We start from the raw sequence: 24208 nt of genomic DNA, 5'->3' as shown, positions 1-24208 counted from the left end.
CAGACATCCCACTCTGCAGCAATGTCAGCACGCTCTTAGCGTAAACAGGGAGACAAGTCCACTGGTATCAACAAGCCAGTGATTTTAGGCTTCTGCAACTCTGGCTCTAGATGGAGAGGAGTGAAAATGAGGGCAGAGTCAGGCCCAATACATTTTCCCTGGCCTGAAGCAGAAACCGGGCCTTCAGCATTTCCTTCAAGCTACACAGTAAAATCCTTCAGCGCAGCCTATTCCAAATACGTGACAGTCTCTGCAGAAATGAGACTGGGCATGTCTGCCAGGAGCCTTGAAGCAGATGCTCTCTCCCATTTACCAAGGCACTGCATCACCTCCTAGACCGAACTATGTTGTTGCCAGTATTTACAGATTCACTGAAATGCATTAAAGTCCCCCCAGCAGAGACAAAGAACTGCACAGCTTGCCACCAAGAGATTTACTGTCTCTTCAGCGTATCGGGGGGAACAGGCAGTGTACACACACACTCACACACACATGCGCGTGCGCACGCACAGCCCAAGGGAGGTAAGTCCAGCCCCCAACAGTGGGGCCATCCTGCTGCTGCTGGATTTTTCCAGCCGGAGCATCTTTCCGGGTCTGCTGTAATTTATGGAAATTGGTTTCTGACGTGGGGCTTTTTCTGTTATGACAGGGACCCACCGACTGGAGGAGGCAGAGCTGCAGTCAGGGCAGTAGAAGAGAGGGAGAGGAAGCGGTGGGGAGCAGAGGGACACCGGGAGAGTGGAGAGGACACAGGGAGAAAAAGGCACAGAGACACTTCAGAGATGGGTGAGTTATAACTAAGAGAGCCGGAAGAAAGGCAGAGAAAGGGAGACAAAGAGAGCTGTGGGGAAGGGAAAGGAGATCAGAGACTGAGCCTCAGGAGGGCAAACACCAGGAGACAAGTGCAGGGAACACCCCAGCACACCAAGAAGGACCTGTTCTATCTGAATCTTCACCATGAGCACAAGGAACAGCTGCCCCCTGCCACTGGGGCAAGGAGACCGGGAGGAAAAGCAGATTGAGGGTACTCCTGACCTGGAGCGACAGGAGAGTGAGGTGGAGCTGAGGAATAAAGCTATTCTGCAACAGAAGAGGCGCCTTAAACAGGCCACCCAGTTTGTGCACAAGGACTCTGCTGACCTGCTGCCCCTGGACGGCTTGACAAGGCTTGGTACCTCCAAGGATCTGGTGAGTCCAGTGGGACCCCATTTGGGAGGGGGTCCTCTGAATAGCCTTCATCCCAGTGGGAACTGCTGCCAGGCTTTGTGAAAGGGTCATGGGTTCAGCAAAGATGAAACTTCCCTTCAGCATCATCTAGGAGCAGGTCAGGGTGAGGGGAAAGAATGAATTGCCCATTTTTTTGTATCCATCTTCCCATGCATCCCCATAGGAACCAAACTCCTTGCAGAGGAAGGCAGACATTGACTGGAAGGAGTCCTCAGGATCCAACTTTCCTCTCACGTGGTACATAAATATATTCATCTGACATGTATGTTTCCATGTGGGACGCCTCTGAAAGCCCCCATATATTCCTGCATGCTCCAGCTCAAAAGCAGACTTCTTCCTGGACTCAGCAGGGAGGGAAGCACAGTTCTTGAAACTCCAAGAGGCTTATGTTTGACCTTGTCACCTTTTTGCATTATTCTCTTTCCCCCCAGTCTTTGGACTTCTGGAAGGGCAAGCACAGGGCACGACTGCTAGCCAGGCGTGCAGGCAGCTGCAGTGGCCAGCACCCATGGATATTGCCTCTAGGGAGGAGGCACAGGAGTGGGGCCTGTGGGCATCTCCTTGCGGAGACGTGGAGCAGGAGGCATCAGGGAGGATCTGATCCAGGAGCCTGGGCAGTCTGTGGTCTGGAGGAACTTCCTCAAGGCAGGGAGCAGTTTCCCACAGGATCTCCTGCTGGCTTAACTGCACACATCTCCCCCTTGCTCTGGCAGTTTTGCTGTCTAACTCCTCCTCTTTGCTGTGGAGTTTAACTGCTCAAGGATGCAGAGGTCTAAACCATCTTCCCAAAAGAGGGCCTGGGTCTGGCCAGTGATGGGGGCACAACCACTTATTCCAGCTGTGCCAGTTGGTGTCATAAAAGATCTTGCCACTCCCTGCAGCCTGTGCTTCCCTCTGTATCCTCAGACCATTGCAGCAATCCCACAGATGCTCATGCATGTGTATCTCCTCCGATCGTTTCCCAGCTCCTGCGGCAGGTCTCACGGCTGCCAGCAGCAAGGCAATGATGCGCACACAGGGCACATGTGTGTGGGACAGGCAGAGTCCCTGGCACTGGCCCAGAATGGAAGCTATTCTCCTTGTTGAAACCTTTGGGTGCAGCAGCTCTGCTGTGCACAGACGAGGGGTCAGTGCCACGTTCCCATGCCGGCACATCCTTCTGCTTCCACCACCCTTCCCATAGCCACCTCGGCTGCTGCTGAGAGTCCCTGGCTCAGCAGGGTCAAGGGTGGCTCCTCAAAGTCACCCTGAGCTGTCACCTCATGCTCTGCCAGCCCTTCACAGCCACACATGTGGCCTTAAGCAGGGACTTGTCTTGAGCATCCCTCTGGCCCTGAACACAGTCACTGTCTGAAGTCACGTAAGTGTTGTGTTAGTGAGGAACAGGGCCTCTCCTCCCTGCGGGGAAGGAGGTCTGGCCACACCGAAGCTGGGAAGGCCCCATTCAGGCTGGCAGCATGGGCAGGCTAGCGCTGGCCCTTCATGCCCTGCAACATTGCAGCTGAAACATATCCTCAGCAGGGGACAGCCAGACATACCCCATGGCTCTTCCTTGTACAGCTTTTGGCAGAGAATGGGGAGAAGCCACTTTTGAGTCTTTCAGTGTGTGCTTGCTGAACCTAGCTACAAAGGCAGAGAGAAACATGCCTGTTGGCTTTGGTTTGGAATTGACTCCTGACACATCATGCCCCAAAATGACAACTGCGGTGCCAGCCAGAGGCCTGTGTGAGAGTCCTGCACAGTATGGGTGGCAGTCTTGGCCCCCAGAGGCTGACACTCTGAAGCCCCAAATGCTTGCTCTAGTGAGACAGGCGTCCGAATCATTTGCTGCGAGCACATCGGCTGGTCAAATTAACCATTCTAGGCAGGAGACTTCCTTGCATGCAGGTGGCATTCGGTCACTCAAAACCACTGCATAGCTCACGTTTGGTCCGTAACAGAATGGCTGAAACATTTTTACCATGGAGCTAGGGAGCAGTGAATAAAGCATAACATCTTTTCTGCCATGGAAATTTTGCACTGGTGTTACAAGGCACAAAATAAAGTGTGGCACCTGTACAAAGTTCACACACACAATGCCATACCTGGGGTCAATGTGGTAGCTGCAGTACCTCCATTGCTGGTTTACCTTGGAGCAATAGAAGAACTAGGCCTTAGAATTCCAAGAGCAATTCAGCAGTCCCTGCAACTTGGTGGGCCACTGTGATATCATTGTGATGTTCCGGGGATAAAGTGTGGCACCTGTACAAAGTTCACACACACAATGCCATACCTGGGGTCAATGTGGTAGCTGCAGTACCTCCATTGCTGGTTTACCTTGGAGCAATAGAAGAACTAGGCCTTAGAATTCCAAGAGCAATTCAGCAGTCCCTGCAACTTGGTGGGCCACTGTGATATCATTGTGATGTTCCGGGGGCTTCAAATTGGAGTCCAAAATATGCTTTTAGGCACTTGTCCAGCCCCATGCAAAACTCCTTCTGTTTCCTAAATTGATCAGGCTCCCTCCTGGAGGACAGGAATGCAGGGCTGAAAACAAAGCAGCAGCAGGAAGTGCTGGAGGAGTTGACATTGGAGAGAGTGCAAAACACCCCAGAGTCCTATAGCACTTACACTGGGAGGAGAGTTTAATTAAGTCCCCAAAATATGTCTCCATTGACAGTGCCAGAGACTCCAGCTGTGGCAGCCCCGCATGTCCTAAAATTAGAGCAAGGCCCCACATAATTTAAAAATCTACATGTTTTCTTATACAGTCAAAGTCAAGTTCTTACTTTTTGCCACTCTCTTCTGTGTATTCTGGGTGTGCATTCAGCTTATGCAATGCGTCCAGCAGTGTCTGCAATTTGATGGGCCCATCATATCTCCAGCAACGAGATTATACATTTCAGTGGAGACCTCACATTTTCAGCTTTTTAACAGCTACAAGCATGACACTTTTTTTTTTTTAAAATGGGGAAAAAAAAAAGAAGTAGTTGCGTGAGCTAAAATACTCTGAAAGGACCAAGATGGTCTGAAGATCTGGCTTCTCTCCTCCCTAAAATCAAGATTCCCAGCCCATACCATACTACTTCACTAATCATAGCAGGGCCTTGAGATTTCACATTGGAGAGTCTGAACGTGAGGAGTTGCACTGGGAACCTGCACTGACCCTTCTAAGAGTCCTGAGAGGGCCTTCCTTCCAGCTGCTGGCCACAACTCCCTTCAGGTCCTCCCTCACCACCCTCTTCATCTCATTGTTTCTTACCAGCCCAAGAGAGACAACAGTATCCACTTCCCCGTCTCACAGAAGGCAGGGGGGGGGGCAGGAGTCTGCTCTTGAATCAGATGCCTCCACAGTCCCAAAGCTCAGCTACTCCACATCAGTGCTTGGCCTCTTCCCAGCCTGAGTGACAAGAAGGGGACAGGGGTGGCAGGTGCAAAGGGCCAGCTCTTGATGTGGGAAAGGTTGTGGGGAGAGGGAAAGGTCCTTTGCATGCCAGAGGAGACAAGAGGGAGGATGGGAATTTGGAGACCTGCTGTCAGTTCCCTGCCCTTTTCCCATGGCCCAGATGTTAGCTGGCAGCCAAACTGGCACTGTGCTCAGAGTACTTAGGGAGTGAAGCACAATGTCCAGCTGTGCTGCACAGCAGGCTGGGAAAACACCAGGAACAGAGGGATATTTTAACCACACTTTTTCAAGCGTCTGTCATGCAGCATGTGAATGATCTGATTCTCGCCCCTTGAGTGAGGGGGAAACAGAGGCGTGAGGGACTTGGCAGCTTGCAAAGAGCAATGCTGAGTGCAACCAAAGACCCAGTAACAGCTCTCCTGCTCCAACCATTGCGCAAAACTGACAAGTCAGTGTGCTTTGAGTTGCAGTTTACACACTTCCCCGGCCTCAGCCCTCTGACCAAGCATAAAGCTAATCTAAAGCACATGCACCCTGTAGGATTAATACAGCCCAGTTCATTGGTAGGTCTGGTCTAATTCAGATGTTTGGCCTGCACGTTGATAAGATCCTACATCAAACTAAAGCACCATCTGGAAGTTGATTTTAAAATTTTTTTTTAAGAACGATAAAAGCAACTGTTCATGCCGTAGCACTTTAGCCCCTTTAGATTAATTGCCTTTCTTCACATAGGCAGTTGTTACTGTGAGCACTATTGTTAGCTCTGAGCAGCTGCTGTCCTGGAGAAGGGCCACAGGACTGAGTACATGGAGAAAGGACAAAGGTACCTCCAACAGGCCTACTTCATTGATGCTGCCCATTGTTGATTCAGCAGCTGTACAGGGACTGGAGGCACTGGATCACCATTGGGCAAAAAATAGAGCATCAAGCTGATGACAAAGGGAGCTTTCTTTCTAAAGCAACACTTTCCTGTATGCGTATGCAATGTCAGGACAAGAAGTTTTTCACAATTTTTCTTCCCTCTTGGTGCATCTCCTCTTCTTCTGCCCAGGAGAAAGGAGGTAGGAGTGAGATAGGAATATGAGATACATGAGATATGAATGAGATACGTGAGATAGGAATGAAGTTCCTTCAACCTTTGATCTGACTTGACAGTGCTTCCTTCCAGCTGTGAACAACACAGGGCTTCATAGATGCTCCCCCAGCTAGGAAGGGAGTCAAAATAGTATCACTTCTGATGGAGGGGAGCAGAGAGAGACTCCAAAGAATATTAGAAGCTAGTTTTAGTTTCCTATGCAGGGGAAGCTTCCTGCTTCACTACAAATAATTGGTTGTACACCTAAAATTTCTGCAGTCTTGCCTTCTTACACATATGTACATCACACACATGCTGTGTCCCCCATTCCCTCCCACATTAGAAGGTGTGAGTGTGCCTGGTTGGATGTCAGCACACACCCACCAGGTAGTGTATCGCAGTACCTGAACAGGTATGAGACTGACAAATGCATGTTTACCTGAAAGAACAGATATGTGTAGGGAGAGCATTCATCAGACATGTTCTTTTCCTCCCAGAGACCTGCTTGTCACAGACATCCCAACACTTTAACATCACCTTAGTGGCTACAGACAAAATCTTGAAATTTAAAAAAAGGTTTTTTGGGATAAGCTTGTCTTTCATCAGGATGATCACTTGGGTTAAGCATTTGCAATCTGCTTTCCTGGGCTAGCAAATGTCCTTGTCCTTAGCTCCATACTTAGCTGGGATTTCTCTTTCTTTGTGATGGAGACAGCAGCCACATAGTGTGGTCCAGCGGCGCCTCTTGGAAGGCAATCTGAACAAACTGCGGGGCGAGACCAGGGTTCAGTCTGCACGGGTACAATCTCCGCTGGCAAAAGACCAGGATGAAAAGATGGAAAAGGGAGAGGACAGGAGAAAAAAGACTTCATCTCTGCTAATACAGTGCCAGGTAAGGCAACAACATGGTGCTGCTGATTTCACAGTGATGGCAAATGCTCAATAAGTTCCAGCTGCCCCACTCCCAAGGGCCATGCAAAGTTATTCATTGCAGTTGGCCACAGCCAGAGAGAGTAGATTTCCCACATGGCCTCTCCTAGAGTTTGGATTCAGTTCTTCCAACAGACAGAGGAAAGCCTTTCTGCCACGTGCATTCTAGTTGTCCATATTTTAAGATAAATTACCTTAATCACATATCCTTCCTTTGGAGGCCAGCTTTCCTGTGATATGAGGTATTTCATAACTGCATACAGAAGCAAGGAATGTCTCCTTATCACTTTAAGACAGGTGCCCCTAATTGATTTACACTTACTGGATCCAGTTTGGTCTGATTCTCTCAGGTGTCAAAGGACCTCCTAAGAAAAATGGCTAACTGTGCTCTGAATTGGAGCTGTTGCGTTTCTTGATGGAAGCAGTATTTTTAGCTCCCTTTTCTTCATATATCCTACAGAGCAGAACACACTCCTCTCTGGCCCCATGTAAGAAAGTAAGAAAGCACATCCAAAGCTGTGCCCCATGAAAGAGGGCTGCATGGTTAGAGTTGTTCAGTAATATACAGATATGAGACTCATCAAGATACAGACCTGGTATACAAAATGCATTTTAAAGCTGTGTTTATTTCAGTTACCTGTCCTAAAGAACATTTCACATGTTAGAGTGTAAAGTCTACACTTCCAGGAAAAACACATAGACCTTGGAAAATTCACTTGGCACAATTAAGTATCATAAGAACACAGCCTGGTAGCAAGTTTCTGAAATGTTCAGATCAAGTGTCTCAGTACCATGCAAAGCCACTGTCTGGTTTGTTTTCCAGCCTTTACTGTTGTAGTTAGGCATTGCTTACCCTGGGTTTTAGACTCTGATGTAGCTAGTTTAACATAACCATACTTGGGAAAACAGACTAGTAGGATGAATTGCTTTCAGTGTAATTTCTCCAAATAGCTGGAGTCTTTTTCTTGAGCAAATGAAGGTGTTTCTTTTTCTTTAATCTTTTTCTTTAATCACCACTCTGTATTGTAAGGGGAAAGGCAGTGATAATGGGTGGGGTTTTTTGCCAGGCACGTACGTTGAACAAGGACAGGGATGTGTGGGCATCATATTGCAGGGGTAGTAGCTAACTCAGCATCAGAGTCCACTACTTGTTTCAGTGTTTCTAATGTACCCCCATCACGCATTGATTTTCATTCACAGAGGAAGGTTAATTAACATCACAGTCAAGAAAATAGGCCTAATGCTGCACTTAACTTTCTCTGAACTCAATACCTTCTGCACAGGCATTTATCTCTTTTTCTGCCCTTCTTAAGATCCAGTCACTGTTTGCCACACTTAATCTTCTTACGTTGAAGGAAGGGAAGTTCTCCTCCCCTTCTTTTTAGTCTTGCTGCTTTTCATGTTCACATTTGTGAACTTTAAAAAGCCTCGCCTGTAAGTAACAGATCTATGGCAGGAAGTAATGCTCAGGCTGCCAGTTCATTTTAACCAGAGAGGTGAGCTGGTGCCTTTTGGAGAACTGCTTGACTATGGTGTAGTTTTTATTAGAAATGGAATATGACCCCAGTGAAGTCTCTTCTCTCTGACAGCAGCTCCCGAGAAAAGATCAACTACCAGTGTAAAGCTTCCATTTACACTCAGGCAAGTATGTTGAAAATTCCAAAATGGTATCAAAAGCATCACCTGACTACTGAAGTTACTACTTCAAGTTACTGTCAGGTTACTACTAAACTAGACTAGGAAATAAAGCTGAATATATGTAGACTTCAGTGACACAGGGAGATTCAGGCAATAAGTGTTTTCATTCTAACAGGTTATAGTTGCCTTGTGCCTAAGTTTCAGAGATCACAGACAGACCCAGTCTATAATAATTTTACTGCAGAGTCACTCACTCTCCTATTTACTTAGGTGAGTTGCTCATATGGTACTTTAGCAGAATTTCCCCTTTTTGTGGCAGTTTTTAAAAAGCACTTTGGAGAGTTTGTCATGACTGGCTTCTGCATCGTACATCAAGCTGTTATTTTTTGTGGTAGGGCTTGTCTCTAGCTGACTTGGAAAGAGATGCTGAACGATTCCACTGCTGTCCAAGGCTGCTTTTATTCTGTGCCGAAGCAACCTGGGATTAATCAACCTTGGTTGGTTAAAGCAGCTTCTGGACTTTGGAACTGACACTATTTCAGAAGACAAAGTTCTTTATAAATGGTGATCCTTACTGATTCCCCTCCCCTCTTTCTCTTTCTTGGAAATCTCCATAACTGACCTTTAGATAAAGACTAATGGTGACTGTTAGTAACAGAATGAAAATTTTGGAGCAGAGATGAGAGTGGGTAATGTGATAAAAGTCCTCTTAGTCCAAGAAGGATGGCAGTGCTCATCAGCTGCTTGTGTACTCCTTTCCTAATCTGCATTGTATTCCTTGTCTAATCTGCATTGTCTGTGTGGTATGCTGGACCAAGAACTCTCCTCAGGCTCCCGGTGAGTTCTCTGGGCAAATGGTAGTGGTATAATTGGCAGGTGGATAGCTTTTGTGAGGCTGCTGGACCTGATAACTGTGCAGGGCTGTTTATCACTGAATGAGATGAAATGTTGGTTTTCTACAGAATAATCACTGTCCTGTCATATCCTAGCAGGTTTCTAACTTGCAACTTTCCCAACCTGCTCTGAAACAAAATTCAAGAATCTGCCTAGCGATGCAGTTTAGGTTTATTATCACAGCAATGCTAATAGCATGCATCTCGGGTCTGCCTGCTCCCAGTGATTCCTTAGCATTTGCTATCTGGGCTCCAGGTCTTCTGTTTCTGAAGTGCCAAAACAATGCCTTTTCTGTAGCTGGGCAAAGAACAGTTGGCTTCTGTGAGCCACAGGGATGGTTAACTCTTTCCCAGTAGAATCCGTATCTGTTAATAAGGAAGAGCTGATTCAGCTGGACAGTGTTGACAGGTTGCAGTCTGGGCAGATGTGGTAGCACACCTGACCTGACGCTCATGGCTTATATACCTGCTTAGGTAGTGAGGAGGCACAAGGAAACCTCTTCTATGAAGCACAGTACAGAAGATGAGGAGGCAGATGCTTAGCATGTATCTGCACCTTGTGCTTTATCTTGCCTGTCTCGGGCCACAGTCCTTCCAGGCAGGGCTGATGTGTCAGTGAGGACCAGACAGCACAGACATTACAAAGCACTAAAAGCAGAGGGGGAGACATTTTGGCACAGAATCATAGAATGGTTTGGGTTGGAAAGGACCTTAAAGATCATCTAGTTCCAACCCCACTGCCGTGGGCAGGGATAAGGGACTGTCCTCTGACTCCAGTCAATTTCCAGGCTGTTTTCTCTCTAGAAGTCTGGACTTTGTAATACCACAAACAGCTGTTGCCATAAGGTAAGGCAGGGTCTCTCTGGCTGGCCTTGGGGACCTCCATAGGCAGGCACTACTCCTAGTCCTGAATGTTTAAACCTGACATTCCAGACAGCCTGCAATATTGGTGGCAATGTTTTTTCTGGACAAGCAGAAGTATTGCCAAAGTCAGTGGCTTCCAAATAGAGTGCTTTGCAGCTCTTCCCCTTCTGTGAGGCTCTAGCATGTTCCCCCACTTGCTTAAAGCAGAGTCGTGCCAAGAGGCAGAGGGCATGCATGAACGAAAGGCAAGAGAATGGGCATGCATTCTGGGAACAGACAGCAGCTCAGCTGGGTCTCCTACCAGCTCTGTCATGTGTGATCTGTATTACCATGGTGACGTGGTTTAGGCCCAGCCGGCAGCTGAGCGCCACGCAGCTGGTCGCTCACCCCTCCCCCGGCAGGACGGGGAGGAGAACGGGAAAACAACGGCAAAGCCTCGAGGGTTGGGATAAGGGCAGTTTACTGGGACAGCAAGGGAGAGGGAAACAATCAACAACAGTACTGATAACAGATATTCACAATGCGTGATAACAGAGAACAATTTACCAATCCAAGACCAACCGACCAGACACTCAGCCCATCCCAGAACTGCGCTGAAACTGCACCACCCCTCCCCTGCCCGACTAGCCCCCTTTTATGGTGAGCATGATGTCACACGGTATGGAATAGCCCCCTGGCCAGCTTGGCTCACCTGTCCTGGCTCCTTGTGAAATTAACTCTGTCCTTGCCAGAACCAGGACACATGGGATGGCAGTTAAAGATGCTCCACAGTGAAATGGGACTGCTCATTTGTAAAGGAGCTGGGGGAATATTCATGTGTGAATGTGCAAAGAACTGCAGAGACAGCTGCTGGAGGATGGTTTCTCTTTGGTCTGAGTCTGTTTCATGAATCTTCCAGCTGGTATCAGGTCGGTTAAGTTTTGTGTTCTCTCAACCTTTGACTTTGTAGTTCTGTGGCAATTTCCATATCATGTGCCAAAGAGCAGCCTTGGACTGAATATAGATGCCAGTGTGGCTGAGACTGTGAGAAGTACGTGATATAATTGAGAAGACACAGTGCTGGCAGCCAGAAGTTTGTAAGATCTGTCTTGGCTTTGGCTGTCCTAAAGTATTCAGCATTATATGCCTCACTTGGGTGTTGCAAGAAGTCACAAGTGTTTGCAGTCACGCAGGACTGTTAATTCTTTATGAATAAGACATGCTTTTTTACATTAAAGAAGAAAAAGTATAATAACGAAATCAGGAGGTGTTGAAAATATGCATCTGTGCATATTTTCTGTGTAGACACTAGTTGAGCACTGCTTTCCTTGTTCCTGGATGGTGAATGCTCATTCTTCTAAAAACACTGATGTTATTTAAATATATATCATATATACATATATGAGTCTTACATGATTCTTGGTGAACTATGTAAAACAATATAGGTTGAGATCTCTGGCTCCAGTGGTCTTGCAGTTCTTGAGAATTTCTAAGTGGCCATTCTAGGAACATGGTCTATCTAACTGTTCAGAATGATGAAATTCTCTACACTGAGGTACTGCAGATGCAGTTTAGACCAGAAGACGACCTCCAAACAAAACAGACTGCATGCACTCTCTGAGGTTGCCTTGAGACAACTCAGTGTTGTGTCTGCAGTATTCCAGTATTTCTCACAGGAGGTGTTTTCTCCTTTCTCTTTATACTAACTCACAAATAGCACATTTTTGAAAATGAAATCTTAGAAATACAGGATGTAGCTCTGTGATGATTAACCCATGTGATAATCATAAATAGATTTAGTTAAGAAATCAGGAAATTGAGACATTTTCCTTGACCCTACTGGTGCTGCACTGAATCTCTGATGGTCATGATGATCTGCTTAAGGTGTTCAAAGCATTTAAACTCGTCAGGAATGAATATAAGGGTACAGGAGCTATGGAAGGTCTGTTGCTGCTTCTGAGTGGCTCAGTGGCACTGAGTGCTGTAGTGGATGGAAGAGAAGGAATCACAGGAAAAATACAAACGATAGCAGGGGGGAAATGAGCCTCCTAAGAGGGAAACTTCGTGGTTGTTCTTTTTTTGGGTGTTGGTGCAAGACAGAGCCTTAAAGAACTAGGCTGTCAAGAGTGGATATGGTTAGGCACCATAGGTAGGTGCAAGCCGTATTTTGTAGATGGCAGTAACTCCATCTTTTCCAGTTCATTTACTAAGTCCTACTCCTCTTTTTTTTTTTTTTCTGAACATAATTCTTATTGATGTCCTTGACGACCCTATTTTTTCAGACCTCTACCATATATGAGACCTGCTGTTACTTCAGCACCTCTGGCCTGCCATTAAGGACCTCTGTGCAGAGGGGACAGAAAACAGATGGCAACCATATCTCCTGTTCCCTTTCAAGTGCAAAGGGGTGAAGAAATGAAGTGGTCAAGGCACTGGGGATTATTCCAGTAAGATCATGCAGAGGTGACTTGGGTGCAGGGCATCCAGTCTCTCCCTTTGCTAGATGACACCAGCTGTAAATATTGTAGTTGTAGTGCTCATGTCATTTTTTCTTAAAGAGCTGTCTAGGAACTTAATGTAAGCCCCACACAAAATAGACACCTCTTTATCAGGTTGTTTCTTGGATTCAGGAGTCACTTGGATGTGTCAGTTATCTTGGGAACTGCCTTAAATTCAAGCTCTTCTCAGGGATGCTTGTCCTGGGTGGTCCTGCTTCGCCCACAGACTTCTCCCTCTGGAAGGTGTTCAACTGAGAACAGACATCTAGCCCTGGAACATTGATCCCTGTGACACCAGAAGAAATGGAGAGAGCATACCTACAAAGGCTGTAGCAGATGCTTATATTCCTTTAGAAGCTTTTGTCATATCAATTATTGCTCTGCTAATAAATCCATGTTGGTTTTCTGAACAAATTCACTAGTCATGCATCTCTAAGTTAACTCTGCTAAGTTAAAGTCACTAATAACAGATAAGTGTCTGAGCAATCAAATACAAATTAAAGACAACAAATTCAAGAAGAAGCCTTTGGCAGAGGTTTGCAGAGCACTGGGGTGACCACCATTGTCTTGGTTGAGTCTCCTGTCTTCTGATTACTGCCTAAAACACCACATCTTTGGCTGTGTGCTAAGGAAAGTCTAAGGGATTGTCACACTCTTGGAGGAGTGGGTATGCCAATTCTGAGCCCACAGTAATTATCTGTTGTTGTTTTTTCTAGTGCCAAGGCCAGGTATTGAAAGCGACTGTTAACACTGGGTGTCTACCAAATCTCATCTCCAAGAGCTGTTTAAACCAGCTGGGGTAAGTCTTTGCACAGTAGAAAAGGAGGGGTGGCTAAAAGAAAACCTATGGCGAGAACCTAGGTACTCTTGATTCCCAACCCCAATGATAATTACTAGCAGCTTTGCATGTGCACATGGCTGTTTAGGAGAAGATGTGGAGGGTGGGCTACAGGGCAAGGCATCAGGAGCACTGGAAAAGTTGTCTGCAGACCCCAGACTAGGAGGCAGAGATGTGTCATTCTGTCTGTGTGTACTGCAGGGAAAAGCTGCCTAGCTGATGGTTAGCCTCAGCAGTGAGGAACCCAAATGGACAGTGCCTTATGGTTTTGCTTGTGGAATTTGCCTCCAGACATGCTGAATGAAAGAGATTCCTTCTCTTGTGGGACTGTTCCCAATGAGACCAAGAACTGTCTCAGTGTTCTGAGAAGTACTGCCATCAGTGCGAAGTCCTGTTTTTCCTCCTCTTCCTCCACTCGAGGCAATAACACCTCTTGTGTCCCACAGGCTGGAAGAAGTGTCTGCCATGGACTGTGGAGACCCCTCTCTTCCCATCCCCAGCGTTGTTGGCCGAGTAGAACATATGGAAATGCAATTTGGCCAGAAGACAGTGCTGTGTTCAGCACTGGTTGTAGGTGAGAGTGCCAACCCCTCCTCTCCCCTAGTTTTCCTGTGTCCCTCTTGCCTTACAAATGACATTTAAAAAGATCTCTGGGCAAAAACATAACGCAGTGGGAGGTTGGTGATATGGTCACCTCCACTTCTGGCCAATATCATTATGCACTGTGAATACCCTCAATGGAAAGGACATAGGAAGACTACAGAGAGGACAGAAGACTTTGAAAGTGGGGAGAAATTAGGTGCTTTTTGGTCTTAACACAGGATGTGGAAAATTTTCATTTCCTTCTAAAATGGACCTTTCTTAAAAGTATCCAGACTGCTTGGTTAGTCCTAGTCCTCTGGTGCCCTATGCTCTCCTGTTGAATGGGTACTTGCGTCTTTAGCTGGATGGAAGTCATCAGAGAAGCTGATGGAGGGTACAGCTTATTACCCAGAGTGTTTATCTGTGTACTCAACTGCCTCTGCTGCAGGGAGCACCCTGGAAGAATATGGTAGCCCCAGAGTGCTGAGTCCCCCTCAGTGTCCTGAGGCAGGACCCTTTGAAGGAAGGAGCCATAGGAGACAAGGTCAAGTCCACAGGCACTGGAGCACGCCCAGAAAACGGCAGAAAGGCTGCATGTTCTGCATTTACATCAAGCTGTGCATACGCTGAAAACAACTTAGTTCTTTTTTTTCCCCCTTGTTCTTTCTCCCTGTTGGTCTTCCAGCTTTACCCTCTTGCCTTTATCTGTCTCCTCATCTTTGATGAGTACTATTCATCTTCCAAGGCCCCCCTTGCTCCCTCTTTTCATGTCCATTCTTCCCACTTTCCTAGTCATCTAGAAAGAGCTTCCTGAGCTTCCTCCTCTTCCACACTCCAGCTCACTCTTCTTCCCTCGTTTCTCCTCCACTTGTTCTTGCCCTTCATGGGGAGTCTGTATTAGTACCAGCATGGGTGAATTTAGCCCAGTAGCACCTATCCATTTTGCTGGGATGTGGAAATGGCTGCCTGGAAGGAGCAGAATTGCTGCATTTGTGCTTTACATCTTGCTGTGCACACAGTGATCTTGGTGATGTGGTTATAAATAAATTATAAAATACAGCCACTGGTTACAGGGCAAGCAGGCATCCAGGAGACATGGGAAGCCTTGATGATGTTATTGGTGGCTGCTGAATCCTGCAGACTCCAGGACCTGGGAATTCCTCCTACCCTGTCACTGAAGTCCAGATGGATGACTCTAAGACCCAGGAGGTCACTTTCGCCCAGTCCAGTGCATGTTCTTAGTGGCAAGTTCGGAGAGTAGCAAGGCTGAATGTATATTCCAGAGAGGCACATACAGAGAGGACACAGACAAGGCCGGCCACGCAGATTACCACTTATAGAGCAGTGCCTTTACCAGCACTCACATAAACACCAGCACAGATAGCCCAGTCCTGCTCCTTCTCTCTGGCTGACCGGGATTGAAGTTCACTAGCAGAACCTCATACATCCTCAGTCTCTAGATTCACAAGCACACGCATATTCACAGAATCGTCAAGTAACAGCCCAGCTTCTAGGTCTGTCTGGACCCTGGGCCCTTTACCTAGCCACTGTCCCAGGCCTTGAGTCTTTCCAGATGCAGGTTGCCTCCTACTCACTGGCTAGACCAGACTGAAGTTTGCTAGTTAATTATGTATACAAAGCCACAAGCATATATGATTAAATTCACCAGGGAAATATAAACATACCCAAGTATTTCTAGTTAGTGGCATCCTACAAGATCTGTGACCCACAGTCCTTCTCCAGTTATTGGAACTTATTACTTTGAAGCACACTGCAGTCCCTTATATGCTGGCACCCAGGTATATAAGACTTATGGCCTGTGCTCCCTTCCCCAGTTACTGGCACCCAGACTTGCACACTGATCTCTCTGGCTGCTGGCACCTATGAGCTACGTCCCCTTCTCCAGTTGCTGACACAGACTGATGAGCCCTATATTTCCTTCAGTTACTGGCATCTCTCTTGCATGCCAGTCCCTCCGGTTACTGATATCTAGAGCTATTTGCCCTTTAACCCATGGCATCTTCTACACTTGCTAACACTTAAGACTTGCAGCAGTCATGTAGGATAGAAAGGTTGCACAGAAAAACACCTACTTAATAAAATTATTTAATACGAAGATTGCAGCCATCAGGCACAGGGTTCAGTCAGACAAATGAACTGACCAACAGCCTGCTTGCATGTGACTGGCCCCCTTATCCACTCTCCTCTCCATTTTTCCATGTTTGTTCTTCCCTGATCCACCCTGCTGCTTGTCTTCCCCTGCCATTGACCCTTCCTCTACACAGCCCATAGTAAATTTTACATGACCCCAGAAGCCCCTTCTGATATCTCATAGTAAGTTTCAAACAATCGCACAAACTCCCTCAAATATCTCATAATACTCATGATAGTCATGGTTCCCTCCTCCTATCAGATACAAAGTTCATTTTGACCCTCTTCAGGGCTGTGCCTAAGTAGCTTCTTTAACGACTCATCAGCCAGTGGCAGAAGAGTGCTGGTCTTTGTTATTTTCACTGTTACCACCTGCTTGTTAATGTTTGTGTGTTTAATTCATCACTTTCCTTGCTATTTGTTATTTACTTTATACTGAATAGACCATAACTATATAACTTTATGAACCAGATGTTCTCATATTCCACATCCCCTTACAGGAGAGACACACTTCTTTAGAGGGGCAGTGTATATAGTCCTGAGCCTGATCAGTCTCTTCTCTCTTCTCAGATGATGAAATGATGGAGTTTTGCATTGGTCTCCAGACTCTGTTGTCTCTCAAGGTAAGGAACAGCTTCTTGCTTATTGCAGGGCTTCTCTCAACAAGTTTGCCAAGATTTGGTTGCTATAAGCATCAGAAATACTCACATCCAGGTCTTCCAGGGTGCCACTTGCAATGCTTGTTGCACAGCTGCCTGGCTGGCTGTATTGTGCTCTGAGTCACTGATTCCTTTCCAGTCTTTCTTAAATGTTTTAAGAAAGGAATCACCCAATAGGATACTATCACATCTCCCATTCTTTCTATTCCTGACCATACAAGTTGCAAACGGGAAGAGGAAACTGAAGAGGAAACAAGAAACAAACTGTGTCATGACTTATATCTGTGTTGCCTTTTGAAAGCAGATGTGAACAAGCTCTGCCCTTGCTTTGAGCCAAATGAAGCTTTATGATCACATTCAGTGTCCAACCCTAGCTGGACACAGGTGGAAAGAGTCCTCTCCTTTTGTCAACTCAGTCAGGGTTAGTGTTCTGCTGAGCCTGGCTCCTGGGTGGCTCAGAATATGGCTGCAGCAAGCTTGCTCCTGCCTGTCAAATATTTGTAGCCACATGTCAGACTCATAAAGCTGGAAAAGCATTGGGCTGAATGTCTGAGTGATGTGAGGACATCACCTCAGAGAGTGTCATAGGAAGAAGGCAGCGGAATGGCCCTGTGAAGGGTTTGGAGAGGAAACCACTGAAGAAAATAGGAGCAAGGAGGCAGCATGGGGGACAGAGAGGGGAACTGTAAGTCTCTACAAACCCAAAGTGGCGTTGCTTGATGGTTATACAGGTTTTCCCCAGTCACAGACATTATGAGATTTGCTGTCTGAAATGTCCAGCAAGTAACTGGCTCTCCCCTTCTTTAGTGTTGCATCGACTTGGAGGAAGGAGTCCTGAGATTTAAAGCACTGAGTCAAGAGCTGCCTTTTCTACACGCCTCTGAAGAGCCTGGTCAGTGACTGGCTGCATTCCCCATGTTGGGGGCTGAGTAGACTTGCTGCTATGAGAGAGAGATGAGGGTGAGGCTCACATGCCCCTAAACTTGCTGAGTTCTAGGCTGAGGCATTCACTGGGGAGTGAGAAAAAGGCAAATGGGTGCTGGAAGCTGTTGTTACTGGGAGTGCCTCATCTTGAGAGATATCCCGCCTTTCAGTGGGCCCTCTTGCTTGTCCCCATGTGCTCATTGGGCATTTTGTTCTTGTTTTTCTATCTGTCCCTAGTCACTTCAATTTCTGGTTCTGTACTAAATTCACTCTACCCTTTTAATGACTCATTTTTACAATACCCTCTGTTCATGACACGAGAGTCTCTGTGAACAATCTCCAGTTGTTCTGTGGACAGGAGAACAGCACTTTCTCCAAAAGCCTCCAAAGATTGCCATGAATATTTTCCTTCTCTTTGCCTCAATGTGAGTGGACTCCATCCCCTTTCTTTGTGGGAAGGGATCTGTGGCCAGTACCCGCACCTGTACTCTGGGAAGCTGGATTTTGTTACTTTTTTCCTGTCTCAGAGCAGAACAGAAGTATTTTCTTGGAAAAACCTTGCAGGAAGAACACTTTTAGAGTTCTTAATTCTAAGAAACCTTTGCAGAAATACTGAGCATAGATGCCTAGAGTATGGTGGACACTCACAGGGGTTTGGGCTTTGCCACTGCATCCTTGGCCACTAAGCTATATTATATGAATGGCAATGCTTATCATCTCTTGGTGTTACACATAGTAACCAGACTTGCACACCCTGTTCTTCTGAGCAGGCCTGTCCTCTCTGCACTGCAGCTGGTAGAGCTACATTCCTATCACCTCTGCTGCATCATCAGAGATCCTGCCACTCAGTTTAAATGCTGTGATGAATTACAGCACCCAGGGTCTTCTGCTCTGTCAGCTCCTTTCTTTCAACTTGAGATCTAGTGATTGGACACAAATACATCATCAGCCTCAAGTCCCAGCATCTCACAGCCCATCAACTTTGCTAGTCCTGCATGAAACAAGAACTAGATTTCCTTGCAGTATCAGCTCAGGTCAGAGAACTGTGAACTCATCTGGGATGACCAGGGTGATTATTAAATCACTGAATTGTTGCGGTTTTTTGAAGTTTGTGGTTTTTTGTTGTTTTTTGTTTTTTTTTTTAATTTGCGTCCTAGAGCACAGCTGTATGATAAATACATAGTCTATTCTTTACTAGCTCTAGGAAAGATGCACCGGATCAGGGCTTGTTCCATGCCTCATGACTACTGATTCACTATCCAAACTCTGCACAAGGTCCTTTTGTCCACCCTTAGAATCTCATGACATCCCTATTTTGCCTGACTTCCTGGATTAAACACTGCTGGCACTCTTCCTTTTTTATCAAACCACTTATTGTTTCTGTTGTGCTTCTCAAACAACTTGTGTATCTATTTTTGCTTTTACCTGTTAGTTCTTTCCTAAATCAGAGGGTGTATGCTGTAATTCAACACATGCTAAGGACAGCAGAGTACAGCCTGGCTGATATAATTTGTGATGCACTTACCAATGTCAGTTGGTGTGACAGGCATCTGCTTGTTCTGTAAGCAGCATCAGGCTGGTGACTTTTATTGTTAGTCATCATATCTTGAAGCCTCTGATCTGTTCCTTGGCTTCTTTGCCATTTTTCTACTGTGCATCTGATTATTTCTGGCTGCATGAACTGCTTTCCATGAATCTCCTGAATGACACCGACAGTTTTCTCATTTATGTCAGGACCCATGTCTACTCGATGAGCCTGTCTTCCAAAGTACTAGTAATTCCTCCTGGATTTGTATCACTTGCATGTCTGACTGGCTTCTCAAACCGAAGGGTCTTTAATGACAGTTCAAACTTGTACAAAACCATCCTGTGTGTCAGCTGTAATCTACATGGTACCTGGGTCAACTCTGCTGAAAAAATCTTGTGATAGATGAAACATCTGTTCCTCCGTGCAGCAATTCGCCTAGTTTCCAACTCTCATTGCCCTCTAAAAACGGCATGTGGAACGACGGCAAATAATCTGCTAAATCTGATAAATACCATTTCAATTACATCCCTTATTATTCATTAAATTTTATGATCTATTTAAAAGAACCCAACAAACCTTAAACCCAAACTCTAAATAGTAAAGCTAACTATAGCCCTAACCCAAACCCTAAATCCTAACCCAAATCTAATCCTTAAACCTAACCCTAACCTAAAACTTAACCCCTAAACCTAAGTCTAACCCCTAAACCTAATCCTAAACCCTAATCCTAACCTTAACCCCAACCCTAAAACATTAGCCACTAATCATAAATCCTAACCCTCAACATAGCACCCAAAGTCTAACGTGCTCTCACTCCCTAAATCTAACCACCAAATCCTAACCCCAAAATTTAAAGCTAATCCTAAACATGTTAAAACCCAACCCCAAAATCTGACCCTAATACCCAATCCTAACCCTAAACTCTAACAACTAACCTTAAATCTATCCCTAAACCTAACCCTAACCACTAAAGCTGACCCTAAACATGAAACCTTAATATGAACCCTAACCCATAATCCTGACCCTAACCACTAGTCCTAATCCCTACACCAAACCCTGAATATTAACAATAAACTTAAGTAAACCCTCTAACCACCAAACTCTCACCTTGTAAACATAACCCTAATCCCAAACCCTAAACCTAACCTAAACACTGACTCCTGACCCTAAAACCTAAACCCAGCTGTAATGCTAACCCAAACTCTGGCCCTATCCCTAACCCTAAATCATAACCCTAACTCCATAATTCTAATGCTAACTGTATAACTAACCTTAACATTAAAATAAAATCCATAACCCCACTATAAGCCTAACCTCTAACCCCTAACCCTAAACCCTAATGCTGACACTAACTCTAACCCTAAATCTAATGCTAACCATAACCCTAACCCAAACTGTTACACTAATCATAAACCCTAACCCTAAACCCTAACGCAGACCTAAACCCTAACCCTAACCCTAACACTGACACTAATGCCCAAACCCTAACAATAAACCTATCCCTAACCCTATCCCATACTCTAACCATAACCCTAATATCTCTAACACTAACCCCCAACACTGAACCATAATGCTGATCCTAAACCTAACCCTAACCTGTACTCTAACTGTAACGCTAAACCTAACCCTAACCCTATCTCTAACCCTACATCTAACCCTAAACATAACCTAATACTAACCATGACTCTAAAGAAATCCCTAACCCTAAACTCTACCCCAACCTTAAACCAAATCCCACTAATCCTAACCATAACGCTAAACCTATCACTAAACTTAGACCTAACCCTAACCCCCAAACCCAAACACTAGCCCTATGCCATCCCTAATCTTAACCCTAACTCCAATCCTAACATTAACCCTAATGCTGACCCTAACCCTAAACCTATGCCTAATGCTAACCCTAACACTGGCACTAAAACTAACCCTAACACTAAAACTAACCCTAAACCCTAACTCTAACCCTATCCCTAAAAAACCCCTAAACCTAATCTTATGCCAAACCCTAATCCTGACCCTAAACCAATCACTACCCCTAACCCTAACCAGAATCCTAACCCTAACACAATAATACCCCTAAGTTTAAACCTATCCCAAACTCTAACCTTAACCCAAAACCTGAAGGCTGTGTGGGGCTTAGCTGCCAGCTGGGGTTAAACCATGACATGGAGTGAACAGTTTGGTTTCCCTGTATTCTGAGTACTTTCCACTTAGCCCTGTTGCTACCTCATTTTAATCTTGAACCATATCCCTGACCCTAACCCTATCCCTAACCAAAATCCTAACCCTATCGCTGACCCTAACCCTATCCCTATCCCTAACCCTAACCCAACCACCTAACCCTATCTCTAACCCAAACCCTAACCCTATCTGAAAGCTTTTGCCAGTGCCCACAAGAAGCCCTGCTTCCTTCCAGAGCACCCTAGGGGTTTTGCTGTGTTTTGCTTTGGCCTGCAAGGGGACCTGCTTCTCTCCAGAGCACCCCAAAGCTTTAGCCAGGCTTTGTGGAAGCTGGAAAGGGGCTCTGCTGCCTTCCAGAGTTCCCCAGGGCTTTTGCCAGGTTTTGTGAGGCCCATAGGGGGCTCTACTTCCCTCCAGAGCACCCCAGGGCTTTTGCTGGGCTTTGCTGATGCCCAGGTACTTCTCTGCTGCCTTCCAGAGTGTCTGACAGCTTTTGTGGGGCTTTGCTGGTGCCCACAAGTGGCTACCAAGGAAAGTGAGGGCCACTAACAGCTGTCAGTCCTGGCCATTTGTGTGTGGGAACCCTAGGCGGTGGGTGTGCATTTTGGAGCTAGTGAGGTGGTAGGTGAGGGTTAGGCGGTAGAGCAAGTGCAGAGTCCCAGTGTTGGTGGGGCTGTGAAGGGACTGCCAAGGGAAGGGGAGGGCCACCAGCAGCTTTCAGTCCTGGCCACTTCTGTGTGAGAGCCATGTCTGGTGGGTGTCTGTTTTGGAGCTGGGCTCTGGTTAGGGTGAGGGTGTAGGTGAGTAGGAGTCTTCCCGAACTCAGACTGAAGCCAACAGGAATCTTTCCAATGATTTAAAGGGTGCTGGATGGGATCTTACAGAAAATTGGCATGACTTTGAGTTGATAATTCTATTTTGACTAGTGCCTGTCACTTACAACGCTGCAGATACTTGCATACTAGCTGCTGGAATTCAGTAGGTGCTGTTCCTGCATGTCAGTCTTGGGATAACTCTGTTTTTGCTTCACCTTCAGAACATGCTCCAGTCCTTCTGAAGCCTTTCTGTGATTCACATGCCTCATCTCTCAAATCACCAATAGTTCAGATTCCTCTGTGAATTAATGTGCTACAGTAGGTGAAAATCACCAGCCCTATCTGTCCCTCTTTCTCTGCATAATGAATCCTTCTTTGCATCCTCCTTACCTTCCCCCAAGTGAATCATTTATTCTTCTGCACTAGGTAAGTGACAAATTTGCTTCTTCCAAAAGGAATTATTTCCTTTTTAGACAATCCTTTTAACACTTTCCTGTACCCTGGTTGCTAATACTCTCTCACGCTGTGGCACTATCTTGCCAGCCTTTCCCCTTTGTTAACAATTGCATGTGTAAATGTAGGCTGTGCCACTTGTCAGACACAGAGAGGACATTTGCAAGCAACACTAAATTAGCATGTGAGACCTTTTCAGCCGTGAAATCGGCTCCAGAGCAGAAGACATGCTTTTCCTCCTGTCCACGTCAGTTGAACATGCAAGTCCACACAGTGAAGGTCTCTTCCATGCAGACATTGAGGAATCTGTTGCTAACAATTATCTTGGAACCTCCCTATCAAGCTTTGATGCAGGCAGAGCTTACAGAAAAAAAACATTTATATGACTAAATGAGAACTGCAGGTCATAACACCATGGTTGACAACTCACTTCGATGCATCCCCTAAATCACATTCTAATCCTACAGTGTCAGTACCTGGTTTCTTCATCATCAAACGAACTCCTGGTGGGTTCCCATCTCCCAGTGTTCCTTGGCATTAAATGGCATGCTGTTACTGACCTTAACACATGTATTCTGAATTCTTGCCCAAACGTGTTTTCTCCGAAGACCAGCATTTTTATGTCATTACATGGGAATCCCAGCTTCCATTGCGAAAGACAGAAATTTTGGCTTTAAAAGATGTGATTATAAAACAGGACTTAAAACATCTCAAAGAAGCAAACTCAACTCCATCTACAACCGCTGCAGTTTTTAAAAGTCTTCCTATGTTAAGGGACCCAGTAAGTAATTTTTAAGTGGACTGGCAAAGCTGAAGACTGTGTCAATTGTAGTTTCTTTTGGAAAAGCGTATCACACAGGTACACTTCCCTACCCCCAATTCTAGTCATCTCTCTTGCTTTTGAGGAACAGGGGGAAGGAAGGAGCTATCTAAAGGTCTTTTCCACTGGAGATCAAAAAATGCTAATACTTTCATAGGGAAAGTAGAAATTTAGTATAAACTACCACCTCAGAGTAGGACATAAGCACATCCTGTATGTGCCCAACACTGGCTTCCTCATGATGAGGCCTGTCCCTTCAATATAGACAATAGAATGTTATTATTTTAGGCATAATCTCTATGAACCACCTTGGTGGTCAGCTCCTACTAGGGCTACTTTCTAGTCGAGCGGACACAACAGTCGTGAAACAGTCTGCAGGGAAGTGTCTGTCACAGCAAGTCTTTGAAAGAGAGATGCAAGTGTACATGGCAGGTGCGAGATATGTATGGCCATACCTGCTCAGGATGGGGAGATGGACTTCTGAAGCCCCTTCCAAGGCCTGTGTGCAAGAGGTAAACCTATCCCAAGAACACGCACGCTGCTGAAGCCATAATCAGGACTGTTTCCAGGAGCTTGGGGTCACTTGGTTTTGAATGGAATGGGAGTTCCAGCCATCCACATTCCCAGAGGCCTGCTCCTTCTTTCACTAGTAGCAGGTGAGTTATGGAACTGAAGACCACTGAGCCACCTACACATATTTAGTCAGTCCTCCTTTCCAGACACTCCACTGGCAAATGCCAGGATACACCTGAAGAGTTATAGAAATAACTA

The 24208-nt window shown here is 45.9% G+C and overlaps 1 protein-coding gene across 3 annotated transcripts; it reads left to right on the top strand.

Annotated features, from left to right (window-relative positions):
• Positions 1–574: 574 nt before the first annotated feature.
• NRIP2 (nuclear receptor interacting protein 2) lies at positions 575–24155 on the top strand. Of its 3 annotated transcripts, XM_054820046.1 has the most exons (7): positions 581–1188; positions 6403–6579; positions 13206–13288; positions 13774–13901; positions 16631–16683; positions 17527–17611; positions 22386–24155. In XM_054820046.1, the coding sequence occupies exons 1-7, from the start codon at positions 958–960 to the stop codon at positions 22466–22468; spliced, it is 840 nt and encodes a 279-aa protein (XP_054676021.1). In that variant the 5' UTR covers positions 581–957; the 3' UTR covers positions 22469–24155. The 3 variants fall into 3 exon arrangements, with proteins under 3 accessions (XP_054676031.1, XP_054676021.1, XP_054676041.1); XM_054820056.1 differs by lacking the exon at positions 22386–24155 and having other exon boundaries at positions 575–1188; positions 17527–21135; XM_054820066.1 differs by lacking the exon at positions 6403–6579.
• The last annotated feature ends 53 nt before the right edge of the window (positions 24156–24208 follow it).

This window comes from Grus americana, chromosome 1 (genome assembly GCF_028858705.1).
Source record: "Grus americana isolate bGruAme1 chromosome 1, bGruAme1.mat, whole genome shotgun sequence".
Lineage (NCBI taxonomy): Eukaryota > Metazoa > Chordata > Aves > Gruiformes > Gruidae > Grus > Grus americana.
This window is presented reverse-complemented; position numbering and strand designations above follow the sequence as displayed.

Bases quoted from the DNA above. Each gene is read 5' to 3' on its own strand.
- NRIP2 (XM_054820046.1), top strand. From the start codon at position 958: ATGAGCACAAGGAACAGCTGCCCCCTGCCACTGGGGCAAGGAGACCGG. The intron at 16,684-17,526 runs GTAAGGAACAGC...CCCCTTCTTTAG, and splicing joins AGACTCTGTTGTCTCTCAAG to TGTTGCATCGACTTGGAGGA. The intron at 17,612-22,385 runs GTCAGTGACTGG...CTTCACCTTCAG, and splicing joins ACACGCCTCTGAAGAGCCTG to AACATGCTCCAGTCCTTCTG.